The sequence below is a fragment of the Ursus americanus genome, chromosome 31, assembly GCF_024610735.1.
Source record: "Ursus americanus isolate L20-20 chromosome 31, mUrsAme1.1.p, whole genome shotgun sequence".
NCBI classification, from domain to species: Eukaryota; Metazoa; Chordata; class Mammalia; order Carnivora; family Ursidae; genus Ursus; species Ursus americanus.
In genome coordinates, this window is record NC_142157.1 from 10930833 (window position 1) to 10954778 (window position 23946).

The window sequence follows — 23946 nt, forward strand, 5'->3', positions numbered from 1 at the left end:
TCTCTCTCTTTTCCTCCCCCTGCTTCTCTCCCTGCTCACGCTCTCTCTCTCTGTCAAATAAATACATACATAAAATCTTAAAAATCTTTTCATGTTCTTGCATACAAGAGGCTGGTTGTCCGGGGACCAACCTTGATCAGAGCGTGGGAACTTACAGTCGCTACGTCTGGAGATGTTCGAGGGGCTAGAGGCAGCATCAGTCCCCAATGGCGAGGGATTTAATCAGTCGTGCCTATAAAATGAAGTCTCCATAAAAACCCGAAAGGACAGAGTTCAGAATGCTTCTGGGTTGGTGAACGGGTGGACGTGCGGGGATGGGGAAGGAGAGTCGAGCACCGGGAGAGGGGAGGGCACGGGAGCTCTGCGCTCCTTCCCACACACTTGCCCTGCGCTTCTCTCCCATCTGGCTGTTCCGGAGTTGTATCATTTTATAATAAACCGGTGGTCTAGGCAGTCAGTGTTTTCCTGAGTTCTTTGAGTGGCTCTAGCAGCTTAAGAAAAACCAAGCAGGAGTTCTTGGGAACCTCCGATTTATAGTGAATTGATCAGAAGCACAGGTGACCCGCCTGAATTTGGGATGGACATGGGGGGTAGGGCAGTCTCGTGGGACTGTGCCCTTAACCTGTGGGATCTGATGCCTCCTGCGGTAGAGAGTTGCCAGAATGGAATTAAATCGTAGAACACTCAGCACGTGCTGCGGAATTGCCAGACGTGTGGAAAACCGCTGTGGGTGGCAGAAGCGAAGTGGTATCACAGTGAAGTATTGAGAGGACGGGAGGCACATAGGAGGAGTATATATTTCTTAACAGTTGTGTGTGCCTATTAATGAAAATTTCTGCAGATGACTGTTTCTCTGGGTGCCTTAAGACCTTGCTTCACTGAAAATTAAAAAAAAAACAACCCAAAAAACTTTCAGCGACAAACACTTGCACTTCCGTGGTTGGCCATTAGATGTCATGAGTGTCACGGGAGCCCTAAGGGTTACCCAAGGCCAGTAGAAATTGAACATTGTAAGCTCGTAGACCTTCACGTATTTCACTGTTTCCACATGATCGATGCCAGAAGAACCTGATACTGTGTGATATATAGAAGCAAGGTACAACTGGAATAATGAAATTTCAAAAATAAGCCTTTTTAAAGGAGGGTTGTAATAGTTCTATTGGGTATTGTAAATGTTTCAGGTGCACTTGATACCGCTGTCGGGTTCCTGGCGTTTGGGTCTCTCTCTGTTTTATGGAAAGATGGATTGAACTTCAATTTAAGAATATTCGGTAATCCCTCTCAGGACATACTGTAACAGCTGGTATTTTTGTGTTGTAGTAAATCGATTCCATACAACAGTCAGTAATAATTATGGCTGCGTTCTGACAAATTCCAAAGTATTTTCAATAAATTTAGCCAAAGAAAATAACATGATTACTACAAAAATTTAGCTCCGTTTGAGAGCTAAACCCAACAACTCTGCTTCGTTCCACAGAATAGTAAGCATTTTTACCGGTTGGGATTTTATCAAACCATTTACTTTTTGTTCATATACTTATCTATGTTCTGAGAAGATAATTGCTTTGTAGCATATATTTCTTAAGTAATATGACTCGGGAAAAATTTAACCTTGGGTGTTCGTCATGAGATAAAAAGTGAGAAATGCCGAGGCCTTTCATGAGTGGCTTTATGTGTACGGCAGTGATATCAACTCGGAAGGATGTTTTGCTGTGGGAATGTAAGGTTGTCTTAGTATTAATAGAGTGCTTGATATAAGATCACTTATATGGTGCTTGTGGTTTATAAGAGTGAAGCATCGTAAGGTCTTTAAAGCGTGAAGAAAGGGGTCGTATGTGTGGTATAGACCATTGTATATTTCTGTAGTTAAACAATCTGTACTATTTAAATTATGATTTATAGCATAAAGAGTTTAAATTATCTGCATAACACACACATGTAATAACTGCCTCCCCACACGCATATACATATGCCCTAATGGTAGAAATGCGTGTGTGTACGCTTTACACATTTCAACCGTTTCCTTTTTTTTCCTCAGCAAAGCGAAGTCTTACTGAGCGCATTCTTTAAATCATGTATGGTCTGTTTCTTACTTTCTTTGTGTCCGAATTAAGGAACACTTGTATGTAGTTGAATGTTAATCCTGATTACTAGAATAATTTGTGAAAGCAAAGCAGAGTTGCCACTTAAAATTATTGGGGAAACAGCCTCAGAGGTGGGCATTAATGAAACTTCGCTTTTCTCACTTACATTTCGCTTCGTGATTTCTATTTTATTTGGTATTGAAAATAACTGCCCTCATACTTTCAATTAACGGTCTTCTCTGCGTATTTTAACTTCGTCAACCTTTGTAATATGAAACAAAATGCAGGTTATTACATCAGATCGTCTGGTTCAAGGTAGTCCCTTTGGTGAATTTTTTCATACTAATGTTCGCTTTGATAGTTAAAAAGCTAATTTAGAAGGTTTTAATAGAATTTTGCAGTTTAGACTCAAGTGAAATTTGGCAAGCTCATTATTCCTTATTCTGTAATATGAATCAGCAATTTAAAGGCTTCACGGGTTGAAGTGAGCCAGTTTTCTGAGTGTTTACAATATCTGTTTTTCTTGTTAATATATGTTAAAATATGCTTTTAAATTACTGAATTTGCTTTATAGAGAACTGGGGGAAAATGCATTAAAAATGCACTGAAACACACTGTGTGGGTCTTCTGATTTCTAAAAAAAAATGTAAATGGAGTGTGTTTTCCGTTATTAGGCAGCAGTGGTCCAAATTTAAACCACATGGCCTTCTCCTAGGTGTCAGGCCAGCATAAATTTTAATCTCGCTACTTTCTTTTATGTTTTCATTTTATAATCTCATTGCCCGAATTGCACAGCTCCAGTCCTCGTAGGCCAGCATTTCTTGTTTGCTGGTCACGTGCCAGACACTGTGTTGTGAGCCTTAGCGTATTTAATCATCAAACGATTCTAGATCGCTGTTATCTCCATTTGTAGATGCGGAAGTGCAGCGCAGTGAGATTAAATAAATTGTCCAAGATCACAGATTTAGCAGGTTGAGAGATTAGGCCAAACTCTGGAGTCCTTGCTCTTCAGCTACGAGACAAGAGCCCCTTACTGCTTATGTCGGGATAAACTGCAGTTGAGACAACTTTTGAAAAAAATTGGTATTTTTCAAAGTGCATCAAAGCTTCGTTTTTTACTCAAACAATTGACTTTTGTGTATTAGCTTGGATTGGGAGGTCTCGTTTAGATTGTTAACCCTTCTGTGACTCTCTAACACCTTTGAGTCTAGGAGTTTCTCCAGGTGAGTCGAAGTTTCAGTTGGAGAACTTTGCAGTTGGCATATTAGGAAGAGCTATTTGAAAAATTGCAAGTATTTATAAGCTGTTGACCATCCATAGTCGCTGTTCTACATTAGAAATATAGCGTGGAATCACAGTAACAGAGGCAGAGGATTTGAGAATAGCACTGGCGTTAAAAACCTTTACGTTCTCAGTCTTCATTCATCAGTCCTCAGACCAACTGCAAACACCTTTCAGGAAGCCTTGATTCGTGCATGAGGAGATTTTGTGGTTTTTAATTAGAATTCTACATCCAAATCAAAAACTCCCACACTTGATATGTGCACGTAGCATGGACACAAAATGTGGAGGAATTGTGATCTTTCTGGTAAGCGTGTTGGAATAAGAACTCTGAATTAGTTGCAGAATGGTGCAATTTAGTAGTCTTCCCTATTATTATTTTTAAAGTGTTTTTCTTCTCTTTTTAGAAACGGCCTGCTCCGTACATAAATCTTGGTCGGCAGCGTGGCTGCAGGCCACCGAGCTGGAATTCCCTGCGGCTTTCTAAGTGGAGAGTGTTTGGTGTGTGCCGTCCCAGCCTGCGGCTTGCATCATGCCAGCTTTGTCAACAGGATCTGGGAGCGACACAGGTATGTGAACCCACGAGGGGCACGTCTCCTTGCATCCTGACTGAAATTTTCTTGTTCACAGTGGAAAACAGCGTTGCTTTAAGTAAGTGCAAACAAATCAGGCTTGTTTTTCTGTCACCCACGCGAGGGGCACAAAATCAACTCCGATGCGTCCTTGCAAGAGAAATGCTGTCAAAGGACCTTGACTGACCACTGCTTTCTCCAGGTCGTGGAGGCTCGTGTGGATGCTGTCGTGCGGTCTTGCCTTTTGGAATCATGCCAGGCGTTGAAATTGCTTTAAAAAAAATGAATAATTTAAAACATACCGAAAAGCATGGCAAATACCTTGATATTCCTATTATTCCTCACTCAGATTTGCTAACAGGTATGAACCTTCTGCCATACTTCAGACCTCTCACTTTTTTCAGAAAGGAATCATAGTCTACCCCATTCTGGCATTTTCTTTCTTCCTGTCCCCAGAGGTCAAAAAACTATTCTGAAGTTGATCTGTATCATTAAGGGATTCAGGTAAAACAAACAAGCATATTTCACCTTTATTATCGGTGGTAAGATTCAGTGGTACTTCGAATAGAGGGTTCCAAGAAAGGGAAGAAACTCATGGATGTATGTTACGTGTAAAATCCTCTCCTCCTGAACTGTTTCAGGAGGTGGGAGAGGGAGGTCAGTGCCCCTTTGAAGTCTTATTCTGGGGCTCCCCAGAAGCAGCACTTTTTATTTTTCATTTAAAAGAAATTTTAATTAAAATGTGTGTGTGGTTTTTTTTCTTTCTTTTTTTTTTTTTTTGTGAGGTGGACACACAATGTTACATTAGTTTCAGGTGTACAACATAGGGATTGAGCTTCTCTTAGGTTGTGCTGTGCTCACAAGTGTGGCTGCCATCTGTCACCACGCAGCACTGCTACAGTATCATTGACTGTATTCCTTACGCTGTACTTTAACGCCTGTGACTTGGTCATTGCATAACTAGGAGCCTGCGTCTCCCACGCCCCTTCACCCATTTCGCCCATCCCCCCAGCCGCCTCCCCCTGGCAACCATCAGTTTGTTTTCTGTATTTATAGGTCTGAGAATCAGCACTTTTTATTTTATTTTATTTGTATTTATATAATTATTTTTTTAAAGACTTTATTTATGTATTTGACAGAGAGAGCCAGAGAGAGAGAACACAAGCAGGGGGAGTGGGAGAGGAAGAAGCAGGCTTCCAGCGGAGGAGCCTGATACGGGGCTCGATCCCAGGACCGTGGGATCACGCCCTGAGCTGAAGGCAGACGCTTAACAACTGAGCCACCCAGGCGCCCCTAGATTCAGCACTTTTTAAAAACTCGTGGACCCTTCGCGGAACTATTAAAACAGAATGTGAGCGGGGGCAAGGAGCTATGCCTTACATTTTTAAGACCCCCTCAAAAGAAGTGGGGTAGTGCGTGGCTAAAAATCATGGTCTGTGTGTTGTGCTGACCATCCCGAATTTGGTTGCCAACGGTGACATTCTGTAAGCAGTGGAGATAGCCGTCTTCAGTGTGGGCAGTTCCTGGTACCATAATTTTAACAAAGCTGAACCACGAATTTAGAAATACCGTTCTTTTGCTCTTTCAAGCATATCCGTACTTACCTTTTGGCAAGTTTTGTCTCGTCTTTATCCATCAGTAATGATTTTTTCCACTGTAATTTACACCAAGGATTAGTTTTTCTTAGGAAGTGATTTTGATTTTCAAATACATAAAACTTTTTTTCTCAAGACATTCACTTGGAAGCCAGGTCCTTTGGAAAAAAAATTTTTTTCTTCGTTTTAGTTTTTATATAGTCCCACATTGTGTTCTACTTTATAAAATGAATGATTTAACTTTCCATAGTGGTTTGGGAAATTATAGATAAAAATTTATTTGAACCATAAATTTACTGCAGTTGTGTAATGAATAAGTTTTATGCCTTGCTACTCGCCAAAAACTGCCTCCGTTTAATTGAATGCAAAATATTGTTGCTTACCGCTATCTCGAGGAATGATTAAAATGGAATTATTTATAGTTCATGGGGCAGTCGCAGGGTCGCTCATGAAAATAGCAGAGGCTACTCAGAATTTGAAAAGGACTGTTCCACACGTAGCTGGCTCACGGGGTGCAAATCTCAAGTGCCCGTGTGACTCACACCTTGCTTTGGGATATTTTTTGACCCTTATGTCCCAACAAGCAGAGTCAAGCAGAGAAGACGTGCCTGTTCCAAGAGTCCCTGCATTCAGGGAAGCTCCATCCAAACATGGCGCACGCATGAGACGCTTACGGTTCCCTTGTAGTTCCTTGTAGACCAGACGCAGTTTACCGGTCAGGGGTCTTCTGTACCCTAGGCAGTGTTGCTTAGCAGTGTCCTCTCCAGGGTCCGGAGCGAGAGAGCATAACCCATGTAGCAGGAGAGCGGCTCACAGCCACTCCGATGCCCATAGGACTCACGTGGGAAACTCCTCTCGGATACTTTCAGTGTAAAACTTAGACCATGTCTCCCCCTCTCCTTTCTACTTACTTCACTTACGGAAAAAAAAAGTTTAATTACACAAGTAATCCATAAAAACATTCTCCTCATCAAAGATGCGTAGATAAAAAAAGGAAAGGAATTCTCTACCCACCCTTTCCCTGCCCCCAGTCTCATTTTCTTTCTCCGTTTGATGAGTATCCTTCAAGAACGTTCTGTACGTTCAGCAGTTATATATGGATGTACATAAATACATTGTTTTAGGTCTTTTTGTTCTTTTTAATCAGATTCTGTCATACTCTGGACTGTTCTGTAACGTTCTTTACTATACCAAGTAAGGTCTCAGAACTGTATTTCCACGGTGCGTGCGTGCGTACTTGTATATCTGTATAACCTTTCTGTCTATTCGTACGTCTGGATATCTGCCTCATTCTTCTAAACTAAGGCCCCCTTCTCCGTAGTATCACCATTTAGTGAACTTACTGCTGTTGATGAAAGACTTGGTTTTGCTCCTTTTGTAATATTTTGGAAGAAAAGATTTAAATATTGAATGGGTGTTATCAAATTAAAGCGCTTAATGATCCACGGACAGTGCATTAAGGATTCTTTCCCCCATGTTCTTGCCGAGCTTCAGTATTACAAGCCTTTATAATTTTTACCCATCTGATGGGTAAAACATGGTATCTTAAATGTTAGATGTGCATTACTACTGATACTGAGCATATTTCCATTTGTTTAATGGCCATTTGTTCCTGTGCTGTGTCAGTTCATATCCTTTCCCATTTTTCTATTGGTTTTCATTTTGGTACATTTTTACAGAATCGCTTTGACTTTTGTATATTATGGGGCATTTTAGGTTGAATACCATTTTTTTTGGTCAACCATTTGTCCTTTTTTCCATAAGTAGTATCATTTCTTTTCTTTTCTTTTTATTTTTTGAAAGATTTTATTTATTTATTTGACAGAGAGAAAGAGACAGCCAGCGAGAGAGGGAACACAAGCAGGGGGAGTGGGAGAGGAAGAAGCAGGCTTCCAGCAGAGGAGCCTGATGTGGGGCTCGATCCCAGGACTGGGATCGTGCCCTGAGCTGAAGGCAGATGCTAATGACTGAGCCACCCAGGCACCCCAGTATCATTTCTTTTATTGAGGTTGATAACTTTTATGTGGACAAATCAATCTTTTCTGTATGGTTAATGCTTTTTTTCCTTAGGCTTTCCTATGTACTGCAAGGTCATGAAGCTATTCTCAAGACTTTCTTCTGATAATGAAAATCATTTGTTTTTACACATTTGGAATTTCGGTCCAACTGTGATTTATGTGTGGGCTGAAACGGTAATCCAATTTTATTTCCCACATGAACAGCCAGTAGTCCCGAAATCGGTTATTCAGTAGTCTATCCTTTGGACATAAATTTGTAATATCCCCTCTGTTATACACCAGTATTACATATATGTTCTGAAACATGTATGTTTCTTTCTTGGCTTTTTTAAAAAAAAATAATTTTAATGGACCTAATGTTTTAGAGCAATTTGAGATTTACAGAAAGATTATGAAGAGAATACAGAGTTCCAGTACACTTTAAATCATGTTTCCCTGATTATTAACATCTTACCTTAGTTTGGTACATTCATTTCAGTTAGTTAATCAGTATTGATACACTATTATTAACTATATACTTTATTCAGATTTTCTTAGTTTTCCCCTAATTTCTTCTTCTTTTTTTTTGCTCCAGGATGTCCTCTAACATTTAGCTGTCGTTGTCTCATGAGGCTCCTCTTGGCTGTGAAGTTTTCTCAGACTTTCCTTGTCTTTGGTGACCTTGACCATTTTTAGGAGTACTAGTCAGGTGTGCTCTGGAATTCCCCTCTATTGGAATTTGTCTGATGTAAAGTGCCATTGTTATCTTACCAAGGGTGCATACTCTCAGCTTGACCCATGACTGTCGATGTTGGCCGACAGGGGGAAGTAGTATTTGTCGGGTTTCTCCCCTGTGAAGTTATTCTCTTTTCCCATTCTTTCCATCTTGTACTTTTTGGAAGGAGGTCTCTATGTGGAGCCCACACTAGAGTAGTGTGTCATGCTCCCCCTCCTTTAGAAGCTAAAGTATCAGGGTGGCTGGCTGGCTCGGTTGGTTAAGCGTCTGCCTTCAGCTCAGGTCATGATCTTAGGGTCCTGGGATCAAGCCCCACGTTGGGCTCCCTGTTCAGCGGGGAGCCTGCTTCTCCCTCTGCCTGACACTCCACCTGCTTGTGCTCTCAGTCTGTCAAATAAATAAATAAAAATCTGTAAAACAAAACAAAAAGAAGCTAAAGTATCTATATAATATATCTGGAATATTTTGTCTCTTTTCTCCCATTTATTCAGTGATATATTCGTATCAATGTGGACTCATGGATATTGATTGATATTTTGGGTTATAATCCAAACCAGAATTTATTTTGTTGTTCAAATACTCTAGTTTTGGCTGTCAGGAGCCGTTTCAGTCGGCTCCCATCAGTGTGGGCTTGCTTGTTTAGTTTTAACAGTTCCTTACTTTTGGCACTACAAGGTGCCCTGGGCTCATTTTACAGTGCTCCAGCCCTGGACTCAGCCATTTCTCCAGGGAGCCCTAGTGCCTTTTACTGGGGAATGGGATTAGAACCCAGGATCTGGGTGATGGTTTGCACATGGCTACCAGAGTGTTGTTTCTTTGAGGTCCTCTCATCTGACAGCGAAGAAATACGTGTGTGTACGCTAACCCACGTGGATCCACGCATTATAAACATTTGTGTGCGATCAGCTGTAACTGCACTTGGCTAAACACGAATTCTTACTGAGGTCGCCAACTCTGATCCATTAACAAATGGATCATTTTAGCCTCCTGCCCTTGCGGCTTTGTCAGTTCCCATTCGCAGCAGTGCGAAGCCTGGCTGCCACCATCCACCGTCCATTTACGTCATCACTTCCACTCCGCGTGTGAAGCAGGATCAGAACTGTTAACCTGTACCTCACGGCAAACCACTTTGATCAACTAGGGAGTTGGCCGTGTTTTATTCCTCTGATAGTACCATTTAATCTTACGGAATCATTCCTTTCGAGCAGAGTACCTATGTTAGTTCTAGTTTTGTAAATTCAGGAAGTGTGGTTTTTTTTTCAAACATCATATAATATGAAATATGTACACAGAAATACACATAAAACTTTTAAAGACAGTTTTGAAACTGGTTGTAATGCCAGTAGCCATGTGATCACCATCTGGTCCAAGGTATCAAGCATCCTGAAAACAACCTGTGTATTTCTTCCCATTCACAATCTCTTCAACGTCCTTGGAGGTGGACATTAAAAAAAAAAAAAAATCCTGTTTTACACTATACATAAAACCTAGTTTATGATTTATGTAAGCTCCCTAGGCAATGTAGTTTACTTTCGCTTTTTGTTGACTTTAGAAATGGGATTATACCCTATGAATTGGAGTCGTTCTGCGTCTTACAACCCCCTTCTCTTGTTCTGTGGCTCGTCTTCCCGTTCGTGGTGCTGTCCTCCCCTATTCTGTATGCAGAAGTTACTAGTTGAGCACCATTTTCCTTTAGGTTAGTGATTTCTGAATTGTATTCATGAAATATTTCCTTAACTGATGATCAAAAAGTTACTCCCTTTTCCATTTCCATTTTCATTTTGATACTCGGGAATGGATTTTTATTTGTAAGGTGTGAAGTCAGGCTCCATGTTAATTTTCCCACGAGGGTATCCAGTTGTCCCACCGTGATGTAATAAAGCCCGTGCTTCCCTCTGCAGCGCTACCACCTGGAACCTTCAGTACTTTGTCGAGTCTCAGTGGTGATTGTGAACATCTTTGTTTTTAGTTCTGGCTCTCAAAAGAAATGATTTCAGCATTTCTTCTTTGTCATATTTGCTCTAGATTTTTTTCATCTATGCCCTTCACTAGATTATGGACGTCTCCTTTTGTTCTTAGTTTGCAAAAGGACTTTTTAAATGACTAGCCGTTGAACTTTGTCAGGTGCTTTTTTATATTCATAGCAATCATGATTTTTTTCCTGCGAATCAACATAACAAAATTCATTGGCTTTTGACTTCAATTGATTTGAGTATTAAATCAACTTGCATTTTACAGATAAACCCAATTTGTTCATAATTTATTATCCTTTCCATATAATCAGCAGATTTTAGTTGGCTCATATTTATTTATAACTTTAATATCTCTTTTCATGAGTGACTTCGCCTATAATTTTGCTTTCTCATTCTCTCTCATCAGATTTTCACAGTATCATGTTAGTCTCATGTAGTGAGTTGGGAGAAGTCTTTACTCTTCTGTGGACAAGTTTGTGAAAGACTGAAATTAGTTTTTCCTTTAGTGGAACTTACCTGTTTAGGTTACTTGGGTCTAGACATTTTCTTTTTGATAAGAATACTGGTAACTGTTTTAAAGATTGCAAGAATGTTCAGGCTTTCTATTTTTTCTTGAGTTAGTTTTAATGATTTATATTTTTCTTTCTTTCTTTTTTTTATAAAGATTTTATTTATTTATTTGACAGAGATAGAGACAGCCAGCGAGAGAGGGAACACAAGCAGGGGGAGTGGGAGAGGAAGAAGCAGGCTCCTAGCGGAGGAGCCTGATGTGGGGCTCGATCCCATAATGCCGGGATCACACCCTGAGCCGAAGGCAGACGTTTAACTGCTGTGCCACCCAGGCGCCCCAATGATTTATATTTTTCTAAGACTTGGTTTCACCTAAATTTTCACATTTCCGAAAAAGTTGCTTATAATATTTCATGTGTGCAGTTTCTATGTTAATTTTCTTTTTGGTTCTGATATTGCTATGTATTGTCCTTTCTTCTCTTTCCTTAATATTGCCAGAGTTTTGGCAATTTTATTATTCTTTTTAGATATAAAACTTTTGGCCTTATTTTTCTTCATTGTATATTAGTTTTTATTTCATTGATTTTTTAAAAAATTCTTTTTCTAGTTATGAACATTCATAATTTTCAACCTTCTTCTTTTCCTAATGTTAACGTTTAAGGCAGTTTCTCCCTAGGCACTGGTTTTATTGCCTTAGAATCATTTTGTAAGTGGTTATTTAGAATTTTCTTGAATTTACAAATAAGAATTTTTTATTTTCTCTTTTGTTCCTGATTTCTATCTTAATTGCTTTGAGGTCAGAAAACTTAATTTGCATTATTTCAGTCCTTTGAAATTTGTTTAGATTTTATTGGCTATATAGTCAATTTCTGTAAGTATCCTGTGTCTAAAAAGAAGATTTATTCTTCAGTCATTGAGTGTAGTTTTTTATATATGTCTGTAGGTCAGGTTTGTTATTTCAAGTATTCTGTGTTTTTACTGATTTTTGTTTGTTTATTCTCTCAGTTACCAAGAGAAGTATTGTGAAAAGTTTCCCTTTATGACTGGCGTTTTCTTGCAGTTCTGTCCAGTTTTTCTTGAATATATTTAAATTTGTGATTAAATATAAATTTGCTGTTTTGCTGGTGAATTAACACATTTTATACTTTTTAATACATTTTATTTTAAAGTAACTTTTTTGTGTTAATGTTTGCATGATACATCTTTTCTTATCCTTTCATTGTCAACTTTTCTGTATTCCTGCTGTATTAATTATAGCTTTCCTGAATTACTTACACTTGGAGCTTTCTGAGGTAACAAGTCGGACAGTCTTTGCTTTTCACTAGAGTGTCTTCAGTACAGTTAATTATAATGTCTGATTTTTAAAATTAAAAATCTAACATATTTTGTGTTTTCTTATCCTGATTTTTCGAAGTTTCTTTTTCTATTATGTCTTCTTTTGTATTGATTAGGGTTCTTCTTTCTCATTTTGGTTTTCCCCACATATAATTTTGAACTTAATACATTCTCTTTCTGTTCTTTTAATGGCTACCTTAGAAATTATGACATGAATCCTTTATTATAAAATCCTGTCTTAATCTGTACCTTTATTGTCATCCTGACAAATCCAGAGATCTTAGAACACTTTTACCCCATACATTTCCCTCCCAAATTAAGTGCTGTTGTGTCCTGTATTTTAATTCTCTCTAGAAACAGAACAAAACAAAAGCCCACAACCTTGAAGACATCCTTATTTTGCTTTATATCATCAGTATTCATTTAAAGTTCCTTACATGTGAACATTTTGTTTATTCTACTCTCTATCTTACAACCCAGAATTCTCACCCAGGATGATTTTTCACCTGTTTAAAGTAAAAAAAAAAAAAAGCTTTAGAAGGTTTATGGCTATCAGATTTAGAAGCTTTAGAAGGTTTATGGCTATCAAACTATGTCTTTCAGTGTATCAGAACATGCTTTTATTTCCCTTCATTTTTTTCATTTTATTAAAGTATAATTGATACATGGCATACTGGTTTCAGGTGTACGATATATGGCAGAATGATCACCACAATAAGTTTAGTTAACATCTCTCTCCGTACAAATTCACACCATTTTTTCTTCTTGTGATGAGAACTTTTAAAGATTTACTTTCTTCAATCAACATTCAGATTTGCACTACATTATTATCCCCTGTAGTCACCACGCTGTACACGACTTCATTTTATAACTGGAAGTTCGTACCTCTTGACCCTTCACTCGTTTCACCCACTCCTCAGCCCCTCCCTTCTGGCCACCACCAGTATATTCTCTGTACCTGTGACTTCTGTTTGTCTGTTTTAGATTCCGGATATAAGCGAAATCCTATATTTGTCTTTCTCTGACTTTTTTCACTTAGCATAATACTCTCAAGGTTCATACAAGTTGCAAATGGCTAGATTTTATTTTTTTTATGGCTGAGTCGTATTCCTGTGTGTGTGTATGTGTGTGTGTGTGTGTGTGTGTGTGTGTGTGTGTGTGTGTGTGAATCTTTTTCCATTCATCCCTCAAAGGACACTTTGGTTATATCCATATCTTGGCTATTGTAAATAACGCTGCAATGAACATAGGGGTGCTTGTATCTTTTTGAATTAGTTCTTCTTCAGATAAATACCCAAAAGTGGAATTGCTGGATCATATGGGAGTTCTATTTTTGATTTTCTGACTGTTTTCCAGACTGTTTTCTATATTGGCTGCACCAACTTACAGCCTCACCAGTAGTGCACACGGCTCCCCTTTACCCACAGCCTTGTCAACACTTGTTACTTCTTGTCTTTTTGATACTAGCTATTCTACAGGTGTGAGGTGATGTCTCATTGTGATTTTGATTTGTATTTCCCTGACGATTAGTGATGTTGAGCGTCTTTTCATGTGCCTGTTGGTGATCTGTATGTCTCCTTTGCGGGAAATGTCTATTCAGATCCTCTGCCCATTTTTGAAATGGAATTTTTGTTTCTTGTTGATATTGAGCTGTATGAATTTTTTATACGTTTTGGTTGTTAATCACTTATTGGGTATGATTTGCACGTTCTTCTCCCATTCAGTAGGTTGCCTTTTTTACTTTGTTGGTGGTTTTCTTTGCTGTGCAGAAACTTCTCAGTGTTATGTAGTCCCATTTTTGCTTTTTGTTGCCATTGCCTTTGGAATCAGATCCAAAAAAAAAAATCCGAGAGTGATGTCAGAGAGTTTACCCATCTATGTTTTCTTCTAGGAGTTTTATGATTTTGAGTCTTTCATTCAAGTCTTTAATCCATTTCGAGTTGATTTCTGTGTATGGTGTAAGATAGTGGTCCAGGTTCATTCTTTTGTATGTAGCTGTCTAGTTTTCCCAGCACCATTTATTGAAGAGGCCATTGTATATCCTTGCCTCTTTTGTTGTAAAGTAATTGGCCGTATATGCTTGGGTTTATTTCTGGGCTCTCTATTCTGTCACACTGATCTATGTGTCTGTTTTTATGCCAATGCGTACATTTCGATTATATTAGTTTTTGGGTTTATCTTGTTTGGATTTCTCTGGGCTTCCTGGATCTAAAAGTTTGTTTCCTACTTCCTTGGGGAAGTTTTTAGCCATTGTTTCTTCAAATACGCTTTCTGCCTCTTTTCTTCTGTCTTCTCCTGCTGGGACTTCTATAAGCAAAGGCTTCTGTTTGATAGTGTCCCAAAGGCCCTAAGTTATCTTCACTTTTTAAAATATTTTTTTTCCACTCCGCTCTTTTAGGGTGAGTTCCACGGCCATTTCTTCTAGATTATTTTTTCTTCTGCTTTACCTATTGTGCTGTTGAATCCCCCTAGTTTATTTTTTAGCTTAATAATTATATTCTTTAGTTCTATGACTTCTCTTTGGTACTATCATGTATTTTCTGTCTTTGGAAGTTCTCTCTGTGTTCATCCATTCTTTTCCTGAGTTCAGTGAAAATCTTTATGACTATTTCTCTGAACTCAGTATTAGGGAAATCATCTCCATTTCATTAAAGTTTTTTTTTTTCCCCCTCCCTGGGATTTAATCCTGGTCTTTCATTGGGAACATCTTTGTCTGTTTCCTCATTTTGCCTGACTTTGTACTTATGTCCTTGTGTTAGGTGAAACAGTTCTCTTCCAGTCTTGAAGGGGGGGCCCTGTGTGGGTGATCATTCTTATTATTTAACCTTGCCTTAGTTTTTCAATGTCTCTTGTACTGTCTCTGCAATGATTTTAGACCCGTGGGAATCAGGACACAATCCACCCTGGCCACCAGAGTCTCACACTCAGTAGGCATCCCCTGTGTGGGTTGCATGTACCTGCTGGCTTGGGGACCACTGGCAGTGGGCGTGTCACTAGGGGGCCAGGGCACCGGCCTGCTGCTTCTGGCAGGGCTGTGGCAGCGGTGTGGAGGGGGAGGAGGTGCTGGAAAGTAGATCGAGAATGCAAAAATAGCTCCTGCCAGCATTGGCAATAGCAAGGTAGAGAAAGAACATAAAAATGGCACCCTCCAGAGTCTTCTGTTGTTGGAGGGAATCTGAGTAGGCTTTTGCCCTTCTGGTAGATGGTTTAAGATTAGCAAATGAAACTCCTTCACATATGGTCTAGGCTCTTTTCAGATTGGTGCTTTTGCACTGTGTCCTGAGGCAAATGAGCCTGAGCGTGAACCCCAGAAGGGCAGACTCTCCATTCACTACAGCCCTGTGATTCTTCTGGTTGCAAGTTCCATTGGTTTTCAAAGCCAGAGAGTTTGGGAGCTGTCTCTCTGGTACAGGTGCCAAGGATTAGGATGCCTGATGTGTAGCACAGATCTCTCCCCAGGGAGGAGTTCTGTATTTGTGACACCCCTCCTCTAAGGGCTGTTGCCTGGGGTTTGGGGTTTTGGCAAGAGTGTGTCTCTGTCTCTTCTATCTCAGTGGGTTTTTTTTTTTTTTTTTTTTTTTATCCTTTGTAGTGGAGTAGCTGTCCAGCTAGCTTTCAGGTTCCTTTCGGAGGTGGTAGTTTTATATGTAGCTGTAGATTTATTGTGTCTGTGGGGGGGGGGAGTTCAGGGTTTTTTTTATGTCACTATCTTGAATTACCTCCCTATTTGCCTCTATTCTTGAAAGGTATTTTTACTGAGCAAAAAACGGTAGGTTGGCTATTGTTATTGATTTATTTTCAGCATAGTGAAAGATGATGACGAAATGATACGTTTGAAGTTGCTATTTAGAAGTCAGCTGTCAGCACCTCTGTTTTCAAGTAATCTTTCAAGCCATGTTCTTTCTTTGGCTGTTTTTAAGACTTTAATACATAACAATTTTGCTTTTGTTTTTTAATAAGTTCTGTTTGGTTCTTTTAAAAATGTTTGGCCAACATTCAAATTGTTTACACCATAGGCCCGTCTTAAGAAATCTGGTTAACCTTCTTTCCAACATCAAAATCATAAAGTTTGATCCTTAAAGCAATAGATTGAAGTCAAGAAAGGTTTTGAGTATATTGCTGCAATATGCCACTAACGGAAGCCCTTCGAAATAACCAAAATGGACTTTCTTGGCCTTGCCAATGTCATACAAATGTTTTGTTCTCATCTTTCATTTAAAAGATGAATTATTTTTCCTTTTTGATAATGCGTATATTTCATCGTGGAAAAGCAGGGTTTTCAACATGCTGCTCTTTTTTCTTCAAATTGTTTCCAAAATGAAGTATATTCTGCAGTTTTGAATTGACCATATATTTTTTTTAAAATATTTTTTTAATTTATTTATTCGACAGAGATAGAGACAGCCAGTGAGAGAGGGAACACAAGCAGGGGGAGTGGGAGAGGAAGAAGCAGGCTCACAGCGGAGGAGCCTGATGTGGGGCTCGATCCCATAATGCCGGGATTGCGCCCTGAGCCGAAGGCAGACGCTTAACCGCTGTGCCACCCAGGCGCCCCTGAATTGACCATATTTTTGTTTCTACAGTTCTCTTCCACAGCAAATCCAGATCATTAGGCCTGTGGCTGACCGCTAGCTGTTCTGTGTGAACAAAAAGTGGTGTGTGAATTGGCATTTGGATACAACGTTTTTTGTTTTTTTTTTTAGTAGTAATACACAGAGCTTGCGTTTCTTTTTTTTTTTTTTTTAAAAGATTTTATTTATTTATTTGACAGAGATAGAGACAGCCAGCGAGAGAGGGAACACAAGCATAGGGAGTGGGAGAGGAAGAAGCAGGCTCATAGTGGAGGAGCCTGATGTGGGGCTCGATCCCATAACGCCGGGATCACGCCCTGAGCCGAAGGCAGACGCTTGACCACTGTGCCACCCAGGTGCCCCTAATTGGACGATTTAATGGTATCAGGTATATTCAAGATGTCATGCAGACATCACCACTATTTCCAAAATCTTTTCATCACTCCAAACAGACACTTTGTGTCTATTAAGCAGCAACTTCACTTGTACCCCACTCCCAGCTCCTGACAACCACCATTCTACTTTGTCTCTAGATTTTAACTATTTTAAATATTTCAGGTAAGTGGAATTATACAATATTTATCATTTTGTAACTATACCACTTCATGTAATGTTTTCAGGGTTCATCCATGTTGTAGCATGTATCAGAATTTCGTTCCTTTATGGTTGAGTAATATTCCACTGTGTGTATACACTGCACGTTGTTTATCCGTGTATCTGCGGATGGACACTTGTGTGTTTCCACTTTTTGGCTATTGGAATAATGCTACAATGTACATTGCTGTACAAGTATCTGTTTTGAGTCCCCAATTTCAGTTCTTTTGGGTATATACGTAGGAGCTGAAATTCCTACTTATGTAATAATTCTGTATTTAGCTTTGTGAGGAACCATCAAAATGTTTTCCGTAGAATCTGCACCAGCAATATATGAGGGTTCCGGTTCCTCCATGTCCTCATCAGTACTTGTTACATTCTGTAAGTTTTGATTATAGCCATTCTAGTAGGTGTGAAGTGGTACTTCATTGTGATTTTGATTTGCATTTCCCCAATGACTAACGATGTTGAGCATCTTTTTTTTTTTTTTTTAAGATTTTATTTATTTGACAGAGAGACAGCAAGAGAGGGAACACAGCAGGGGAAGTGGGAGAGGAAGAAGCAGGCTTCCTGCTGAGCAGAGAGCCTGATGTGGGGCTCGATCTCAGGACCCTGGGATCATGACCTGAGCTGAAGGTGGATGCTTAATGACTGAGCCACCCAGGCGCCACTGTTGAGCATCTTTTCATGTGCTCTTTGGCCATCTGTATATCTTATTTGGAGAAATATCTATTCAAGTCCTTTGCCCATTTTTTTTTTATTAGATTGCTGTTTTGTTGTTGAGTTTTGGAGTTCTTTATATATTTTGGATATTAAACCCTTATCAGATTTTCAACCTGCAAACATTTTTTTCCCATTGTGTAGGTTATCTTTTCACTTTCCTTATAATATCCTTTGTACAAAACTTCTAATTTTGATGAAGATCAGTGTCCATTGTTTCTTATGTTGCTTATGCTCTTGGTGGCATATCTAAAAATCTATTGCCAAATCCCAGATTATGAGGATTTACCCCTTGATTTAAAATTTGAGTTAAATTTTTGGGGCGTCTGGGTGGCTCAGTTGTTAAGCATCTGTCTTCAGCTCAGGGCGTGATCCCGGAGTCCTGGGATCCAGCCCCACCTCGGGCTCCTCTGCCGGGAGCCTGCTTCTTCCTCTCCCACTCCCCCTGCTTGTGTTCCCTCTCTCACTGGCTGTCTCTATCTCTGTCAAATAAATAAATAAAATCTTTAAAAAAACATTTTGAGTTGATTTTTGTGTATGGTGTGAGATAGGGATCCAAGTTGATTCTTTCCCATGTAGAAATCCAGTTGTCCTAGTATTGTCTATTTTGTTTTCATCTCTATTTTTAGTGATTATCAGTTTTTATCCTCTAAAACTCATAGTTTTATCTAGCATTAGTTTGTGCTTTATCTGGAAACAATTTATTGGCAAAAGAGGTCAGTGTCTTTAGTTTAAAAATTATTAGAAAACTTTTGTGGATTCATGACACTGTTTAACAGAATTTCTTAACTCACAAAGCCCTGGGGATAGGGGAAATTACCTCTCAGGTTAAATAAAACCTAATTCTTATTATTGTGGTTTGTATTCTTACTTTGTTTTGGTGGCTTATTTTTTTGGTTGTCTTTGTGAAATAAGTGCATTTTTAGTTCCACTTCTAGCATAGGTAGATTCACTATCAGTTAAGGTTGGAATCCTGTTAACTTTCTTTATCGATGTCATTATTTTGAGGTCCATCTTAGCTAGTAATAATAGATAGCAGGAAAAGGCCAATTAAAATTAATCCACATTAAATAGGGTATGAAAAGAACAAGAAAATGGTGGGGAAGTGATCAGAACTTTATCTAGAAAAAGGAAATATTAATTGTGACCGCATTTTAAATGTAAGTAAGAACTTGTAGGTAACAATAATAACTGTGCTAATTTTTAGCGTGAATGTCATATACCCTGCTGAATTTTCCTTTGTTGGCATAATGTTGCTGACAGCATTTTATAATAGCACTTTGACTTTTGCAGTGGGGTAATGAAGAGGGCATTTTAAGAAAAATATTTGAAATCTTTAGTTTCTCCAGTCGTATTTGGTTTTTGTTGGTTTTTACCGTTTGGTATTCGGATTGTTCTCTTTTGAAGTGAAATGTATTGTCGGTATGTTGTATTTTTCTCGGTTGTTGGTTAGCAGACCTCTTTCAGAGGCTCGGCGTCCACCATCATTGGTCATAGTGGAGCGGCTCCTCAACATCACTTTCACCAACGTTGTGAAGGCCTGTATTTCTGCAGTGATGTTTATGGCATCCAAGGTAAAAACCAATGACAGTGTGCCAGGCATGGGTTAGGTGGACAGGAATGTTTAAATGAGGGCTGATATTTACATTGTCACTTTATTGGTGAATATGAAATGTTTATTTTCCTGTAACCTGTAATGTTTGGGACTTAGATGATAACTATTCAGAAGATGGGAACCTCTATGTTTGTATTAGTATTTTCTTTTTTTTTTTAATATTTATTTTATTTTAGACAGAGAGAGGGAGTGGGGGGAGGGGAAGAAGGAGAAGGAGAGAGAGAATCCCAAGCAGACTCCCTGCTGAGCACAGAGCCTGACGCAGGGCTTCGTCTCAGGACCCTGAGATCATAATCGGAGCCGAAACCAAGAGTCAGGTGCTTAACTGACTGAGCCACCCAGGCGCCCCTGTATTACGATTGTCAGTGACCAGGCTTCTCTGAACTAATCTTAAGTCTTTCATCTATTTTAGTTAATTGAGTATATGATTTGATATAATTATAGTTGTGTAGTGTAAACTTTCCTTTCTTTTTTTTTTTTTTTTTTTTTTTAAAGATTTCATTTATTTATTTGACAGAGAGAGACACAGCCAGCGAGAGGGAACACAAGCAGGGGGAGTGGGAGAGGAAGAAGCAGGATCCCAGCAGAACAGGGAACCTGATGCGGGGCTCGATACCAAGACCCTGGGATCACACCCTGGGCCGAAGGCTGACGCTTAAGGACTGAACCAGCCAGGCGCCCCATAGTGTAAACTTTCCAAACACAATGGCAATAAGCAAATGCTGTGAAAGTTAATAGAAAAGCTCTGACAAGCATAGTCTCGGCAGGACTGGCACAACCTTATGAAACAGTCATGCAAAAATCATAATCCTGTTGCAAATTTGAACCCAGGTGAACAAAAGCTTAATTGATTTTTTTCCTTCAGTAGTGCAAGGTTGCTAGTGGAAACTGCCCATGGGCCACATAAGAGACCACTGGACCCTATAATGCTTAGCAGTCTGTACCTTAAGAAACATGAATTAATCTGTTCTATAAATGAATGAATGAATGAACGAATGAATGAATGAATGAGTGAATGAATAAATGAATAAATAAATTTTATTTATTTAAAATAAAAAAATAATCTATTCTCTTGCACTGTTTCCTGTGAGGCTTGGAGCCCAGTTAGCAATTTGGAAAATGTCGCTCCTTGCTCTCCAAGCAGTTTCTTGATCAGGAGAACATAACCACATTAAATGACATTTAAATTAAAGGGAATATTTCTTGGTGGTCCTCTTATGAAATAACAATAGTTACATCAGGAGGCTATTTTGATAGCCCGGTTTTCTGTATATGCTTCTGTGTATATGATGCTGATTAAAATTAGCCAAATTGCTTGGTTTTGTGTTATAAATATTCTTCACTGTCCCAAAAGACAATGTGCCTTTTTTTTTTTTAATCTTAGCGCAGTCTTCAGGTTCAGTGCTAAAAAGGGTTTATTGACAGCTTGAGTGATTTCATATATATATATATATATATATGAAAATATATATATATATGAAAAAATATATATATGAAAATATATATATATGAAAACATATATATATGAAAATATATATATATATGAAAAAAATATATATATATGAAAATATATGTATATATATATGAATATATATATGAAAAAAAAATATATATGAAAAAAAAATATATATATGAAAATATATATATATGAAAAAATATATATATATGAAAAAATATATATATGAAAAAATATATATATATGAAAAAATATATATATGAAAATATATATATATATGAAAATATATATATATATGAAAATATATATATATGAAAATATATATATATGAAAATATATATGAAAAAATATATATATGAAAATATATATATATATGAAAAAATATATATATGAAAATATATATATACGAAAATATATATATATGAAAATATATATATATGAAAATATATATATATATGAAAATATATATATATATATGAAAATATATATATATGGGTTAGGTGGACAGGAATGTTTAAATGAGGGCTGATATTTACATTGTCACTTTATATATATATATATATATATATATATATATATATATATATATGGGGTTGTCTTGGTAGATTTCAGATCCCTGTTGCAGAATCGTTCAGTGTAAAATATTCTTTTCTTAAAAATAAAAACAAAAACTAGGCAAGGCATGCCCAGGACAAGGGACGAAGGTCCAGGCCTAGTCAAAAAGAGGGCTCAGAGGACTCTGACCCCAGGAAAAAAAAAAAAAAATCTTTTAAGAGGTTATCTTTAAGCATGTTCAAAAAGTGAAAAACCAGCATTCAATCGAGGAAAATTGTAATTCTTACACATTCCTAATCCTAAACTGGGATTTCTAGCTATATATTCAGATCAAAATCCAAACCAAAAATCACTTTGAGAATTCGTATGAATGTTAGTCATATACCTTCTGAGAGTTCCTCGATGTGAATGAGAGGCTGTCTCTTTAAGACTTTTGCATGCATGGGGCGCCTGGGTGGCACAGCGGTTAAGCGTCTGCCTTCGGCTCAGGGCGTGATCCCGGGCGTGATCCCGGCGTTGTGGGATCGAGCCCCACATCAGGCTCCTCTGCTATGAGCCAGCTTCTTCCTCTCCCACTCCCCCTGCTTGTGTTCCCTCTCTCGCTGGCTGTCTCTATCTCTGTTGAATAAATAAAGTCTTTAAAAAAAAAAAAAGACTTTTGCATGCAAAATACACTTTGAAAGAAAATATGCCTTTTTTAAAAAGCCCTAAAAATGCTAATATTATCAAAACATATAGGCAGGTAGAAGCATGCACTTTAAATTAAAATCAATGACAGGGTGCATTTTAGAATCAGAAAATTTTTTGGATTCTAGTGTATTCATACATTATGCATGTATGTGTATGGCTGACCTTCCCAGTGTGTTCCCATGACTTCCAGAGCTGTCATGTTTTTTGAATTAAGAAATTCTTCATGCCAGGCGATACTTGGTTCTTATGGGAAGGCTTATTTATTTGTGAGTTAGTTCATTATCTGTTCCTCAAGCATTTTTTGAGCACCCACGTGCCGGCAGGATGGGGACTATATATCCTCTACATGGAGGTGCCTGGAAGAGCTGAGCACAGGTGTTTTAAGAACAAGGTTGACTGTGCTCATTATCACAGGAGAGGGGAGATGGCTGAAGTGAGATGAAGTTCAGAGTCGGGAGAGATTAGTGCCAGCTTCTGGGGTAGGTGATGGTGGGGCACTTGATCTCAGAATTAAGGGATGAAAAGGATTTGGACATAAAATTAGTTTATATGGCAGGGGGGCGCCTGGGTGGCACAGCAGTTAAGCGTCTGCCTTCGGCTCAGGGCGTGATCCTGTCGTTGTGGGATCGAGCCCCACATCAGGCTGCTCCGCTAGGAGCCTGCTTCTTCCTCTCCCACTCCCCCTGCTTGTGTTCCCTCTCTCGCTGGCTGTCTCTCTCTCTGTCAAATAAAAAAAAAATTATTTTACATGGCAGAAATTTGGAAATTTCTTCTAAAGGAACAATTTTCCTTAGGAAAATGAATTACAGAGCGCTAGTGAGCTCCATGGAAATGAACTGTCACCCATTCCGGTGACTTTTGAAATGCCACTGAACGCTTAATCATGTGACCTCACTTCAGTTTTTGATAGAAATCTGTTCCTAGCTTACCTAAAAATTCTTTTCTCTCTGGTAATATAAACTGTATTTAATGGGTTTATATTGCCTTCGGAATTTGTCATTTAGAAGACACGGCTCTTTGAGAAGAGAAGTTGAGGGTTACATGGTAAGTGGTTACAGTAAAGATGGAGAGCAAACTGAGAAGACGGCTTCATGCCATTAAGACGTAATTAAATAGCTTTCATATAGGGCCATTGAAATTTATAAAATTAAAAAAAACATATTTTATTTGCCAGAACTCAACATTAAATGTTAAACTTCCCTTTCAGATGTAGTACACTTGACCCTCCTAAATTTTTAAATACTTTTCAGGAAGCTCAGGTGGGCATGTGTTAAGATATGGGACCAAAGGGCTACGTATTTTGTTTTGCTGCTTCTTGACGGGTGAGGGTTGTGGAAGAATCACCCCTGTAAATATTGTGCAAGGATCTTTTGTAATAGCAGATGTCTCTTAGACTGAATTTTTATAATGCAGTTGGCACGTAGAGAGATGATTAGGGATTAGCTTCATTACGTAGGGATCCTAGTTTATTTGATTTCGTTTTTTTCCTGAACGGCACTTTTAGTAGAATAATTTCTCACTGCTTGGATGATTTGCAACGGTACCTTTATCGTCTACTCAATTCTTTATGTATACTAGATCTCTTTCCAGATATTCTATTATGTTTCAGCAGACCTAGCTGGCCAGTTTTTTGAGGGTTTTTACCCCTGATGGTTATGATTT

At 38.5% G+C, this 23946-nt stretch overlaps 1 protein-coding gene across 2 annotated transcripts in view; it reads left to right on the forward strand.

Moving 5' to 3' along the window:
• Nucleotides 1-3773: 3773 nt before the first annotated feature.
• MPP7 (MAGUK p55 scaffold protein 7) overlaps nucleotides 3774-23946 on the forward strand; it is a 205641-nt gene continuing 185468 nt past the window's right edge. For both annotated transcript variants that reach the window (XM_045812812.2, XM_087857582.1), the window contains exon 1: nucleotides 3774-3934. In XM_045812812.2, coding sequence (XP_045668768.1) covers nucleotides 3898-3934 — 37 coding nt within the window. In that variant the 5' untranslated portion in view covers nucleotides 3774-3897. The remainder of the gene's footprint in view (nucleotides 3935-23946) is intronic.